This window comes from Sphaeroforma arctica (genome assembly GCF_001186125.1).
Source record: "Sphaeroforma arctica JP610 unplaced genomic scaffold supercont1.2, whole genome shotgun sequence".
NCBI lineage: Eukaryota > Ichthyosporea > Ichthyophonida > Sphaeroforma > Sphaeroforma arctica.
Genome location: NW_014040556.1, coordinates 121,787 through 126,084, shown reverse-complemented (window position 1 = coordinate 126,084; position 4,298 = coordinate 121,787). Strand labels below are relative to the sequence as shown.

At 40.4% G+C, this 4,298-nt stretch overlaps 1 protein-coding gene across 1 annotated transcript in view; it reads left to right on the top strand.

The window, feature by feature from the left end:
- Window positions 1-4,298, top strand: part of SARC_00051 (hypothetical protein) — a gene marked incomplete at its 3' end in the record, with an annotated part of 16,119 nt that overhangs the window by 889 nt on the left and 10,932 nt on the right. Inside the window, exons 2-7 of the mRNA XM_014306220.1 lie at window positions 670-757; window positions 929-1,076; window positions 1,341-1,499; window positions 1,983-2,092; window positions 2,757-2,893; window positions 3,777-3,962. Of these exons, the coding sequence (XP_014161695.1) occupies window positions 670-757; window positions 929-1,076; window positions 1,341-1,499; window positions 1,983-2,092; window positions 2,757-2,893; window positions 3,777-3,962 (828 nt within the window). The remainder of the gene's footprint in view (window positions 1-669; window positions 758-928; window positions 1,077-1,340; window positions 1,500-1,982; window positions 2,093-2,756; window positions 2,894-3,776; window positions 3,963-4,298) is intronic.

Below are 4,298 nucleotides of genomic sequence, written 5' to 3'. Positions count from 1 at the left end.
ACATCTATAAAATATATATTTATATATTATATATAAATATTGTGTGTGTGTGTGTGTGTGTGTGTGTGTGCGAGTGCGAGTGCGAGTGCGAGTGTATGGATAAGTATATATATTTGTATATACTGTGCGTACATGAATAAGTATATACGTATGTTTAATAATATATTTTATTCTAGTATTATATAGTTATATTAGTATATTGTTATAGTATTTACCGTTGTCTTTTTCTTTTATTATATTTTATATATATACATATATATTCATTTATATATTTGTGTATATATATATATATATATATATATATATATATATATATTTATATACTTATATATATATATATATATATATATACTTATGTGTTCGCGTGTGTTGTTGTGCGAGGTTTTGTTTGTATGTGACTTTTTAGTTTCATATATATTTATATTACATATATCATACACGCCCGTGTCTGTATTATGAGACTGTCGAACGTATAGGACGTCTTGACTGTCTGATGTATATCGGAGGCTGTTAAATTGTGGCACCTCGAATCCTTCTACTATAGTATTGTATCTGCTGGTTCTGACTTGTCATTCACCAATCGATATATGGACTGTATTTTCGCGTCACATTCCTCGCCTTTCTCACGCCTGGTATCACCCTATATTCTTTTTTGTTTATTTGTTTTAGGCAAACCGCAGCCTGGTATACCTCAAATGAAATACGTAGGGAATATGCACGGCGACGAGTTGCTTGGTCGAGAGCTGCTGATTATACTGTATGTTGATGTCAAGCCTGTTTTATTGAATATAATTTTGTTACGGGTAACCGTTGTAGTACCGCGACATGTACGGGAATTTTGAATGCGATTCAGTCTGCGTATGCGATCGGTTATTGCGTTGGTCGAAGTTTGATACCGTCGCTATCAATTCTATTGCACCATCTGCAGAGCCGAGGACTTGTGCGAGAAGTATATGTCAAAAAACGAGACCATCACACAGCTTATCAGTGAAACGTCCATACACATTCTTCCTACGATGAACCCCGATGGACATCACAATACGTTGGCGATTCTCAACGAATTGGACGATTATAAGGTACATGTATTTTTCACCTCAGCTTGCTCATGTGCTGGATGTTCGGTACTAAATTACGGCATCTCTTATTCCCAATATCTCAGTCGGAACTGGTCGGTGCTCTGGACTATCCATTGTTTGTAAGGCCGATAGCATTGCGTCTCGTAAAATACTGTCCTCTCCTGTTGGTACATATATACCAGATTGTTTGTACGCCGGGTGTTTCCCTTACTGTCATGAGATACAATTTATCTTTCTAACCTGCACCGTATACTACTTGTATAGGACTGGTGCACACCCGAACACGACTTTGGGATCACCAAACCCAACTTTAAAGCGCGTCAGAACGCAAACATGTGTGACCTGAACCGGAATTTCCCCGACCGCTTCAACTGGCAAAACCAGCATCACTACCAGCACTGCAACACACAGCCTGAGACGACGGTATGATGCTGGCAAATTGGCTAAGTGTCTGAAATTTGAAATTACCATTGTGTGATATTTATGCATGAAAATCAAATTTATTGCAGTACTTCTTGTGGTCTGGGAGGTTGTGGCTGTGGTCGTGCACTGTAGAAAGTGGCTACGTGCATTTGCACAATCAATACACTCGTTTGTTTAGTGACTCTCAGAACCGCTTGGTACGATTCTATATCAAAAGACGTACGAGTTTCGAATGCTTGCTTGTGTTAACTGCGCTCGCTCAATATGAGCTGCTTAGTATAATGCGCCGCACATATTGGACCACCGCATGTGTGTGACGGAGAAGTTTTTGTACAACATCATAGCCTCAAGGGTGCATGCGAATCTCAGGCACATCATGAGCTATTCGTCGGTCGCTGTAGAACATAGTACGACTGTAGATAGCCACCATGTTTACTTTCTGAGTTCGTGTTCAGACCCTCTTCTCTGTGGTTCATATCACAGGCTGTGATGGACTGGATTAACGACAATAACTTTGTGCTGTCCGCAAACTTCCACGCGGGCAGTATAGTCGTGTCATACCCTTTTGACGGCTCGCCGTTGCAAATCAACAAGTAAGTTCGTGTTGATCGGTACAAGTACATACCAGCGCTCTATATTTAGATTCTATATATAGATTCTTGCCGATCCAGATCTGAATGCAATGTATTTCGCATCGATATATTTAACATGTGGCGTCGATGCATGTATTGGCAATCAAGAAGTGTTGAATCATCACCCGCCACGAGGTTTGTGGCCTAATCATTCGACAATTCCCACCCAAGTTTATGATGGTATGGCTACGTACAATAATCAAAAGTGTATGAGTACCGAACATGAGTATATCGTATACAGGTATTTATCAACACTTAAGCATCGAAACGAAGTGTTGCTGAGCTCATACCTGGCTAGCCCTATCATTCAACCAGCATATAAACTCTAGCACTCAATGGCCCAAATCTCTATAGCGTAGCTATGCAGCCGTCTCGAACATGGGATTGGGTGGGACTTGGCCTATGTGCACTCCGAAAGCTTTGTACCTCAATTGTATAGCTATACGGCTCTTCATCTCCTCCACGCCACGCACTTGACAGTAGTACAGCTATGCGACCTTTCGATACATACAAACATTACAATTCAAGTTTTCGCGCACCCTGAAGTAGTACAGCTACGCGACCCTTCAGTATGTATAAGCATTTAAACCCAAGTCTTGCCGTATCTTTCGACCGAACTACGTAGCTATACAGCCACCCCAGACGATGAAGTGTTCGTGCATCTGGCGCACGTGTACTCGGATAGTGTACCCGCCATGAACAGTGGAGATGTGTGCAACACAGGCAGTGCTACGCCCAACTTTACAGATGGAACCACGAATGGCATGTGCTATAGACGAACGGATGCTTGAGTGCGTGTTATGACATGCTTGTGTATTTAGATTGTTTGTTCTATCGTATGCGATTGTCTGTATTAGTGCAAGCATAGTGTGTAAGTATGAAGTGCCGTGCTGTAGTTGAAGACAGCAATCTGAAGTCGAAAAGAAAATCTTCAGTATGTTCTCATGGATAGCCTACATTTCTTCGTATTTTTTATTGATCTGCAGTTGATGATATACTCTGCATATGCATTACATGTACACATGTGTCCCCTAGAGTGTTCGTCGTTCGCTCGTGAGCCCTTGGTGTATCACGCAGCGTCTTGATATCTTAGATATACCTTCATTATCGCCAACTATTTCGATATCGCGATCTATTTGTATGTATGTATGTATGTATATGAATATATATATATATATGAATATATATATATATATATATATATATATATATATATATATATATATATATATATATATATATATATATATATATATATATCTATATATGTTTATATGTATGTGTATATATAAATATATATGTATATGAATATTTATGCATATATATATGTATGTATATAAATATTTATGCATATATATATATGTGGGGGGGGGGAGGGGGTCCTGAATGCCCTCTCTATAGACAATTTTTCAATCTCACTCATCCGTTGTGTGCTCATAGTTGACTGACACGGTTGTTTAATCTCACGCAATAGTTTGTGTACTGCAATTGCATTCGCACACTCTGTGTCCTATGAACTATAATAATACTGTGTTTGTGTTTATTACTTGAGTGTGTGTTTATTATTTGGTGTGTGTTTATCAGTACTACCTGTACATACTGTGTTTGGTACAGTCGGCTGACCTGGCCGTTTAATCACACGCAGGTGCTAGCTGGTACTCTCTATACGGCAGCATGCAGGATTGGAACTATCTCAACAGCGACTGCTTTGAGATCACTGTGGAGGTCTCGTGCTGCCGCAACCCACCGCCCACGGAGATTGAGATGCACTGGGGCATGCACGGCAATGCGCTCGTCAAGTACATACAGGCCGTGCACACAGGCATCAAAGGTATGCATACTAGGGTACTTCGAAACTAATCCGTGCACACACACATATGTATTAATATGTAAGATATATCTAAAACATATTACGATACACTGGTTGGCCACTCATGGGCCGTGTATACAGAATGCACAGGTGCGTCAGTTTCTTCGCTTCTAATTGGTTCCTTGTCTGTGCCCGTAGGAGGCAATGGGGTGTACGTCACATTGCTTCTGCACAGCGTCTTTGTCGTTGTTGTTTGGTGGGGCTTGTTTGTTGTTAGTCGTGCGCTGTACAGCGTCTTTGTCGTTGTTGTTTGGTGGGGTCTTGTTTGTTGTTAGTCGTGCGCTGTACAGCGTCTTT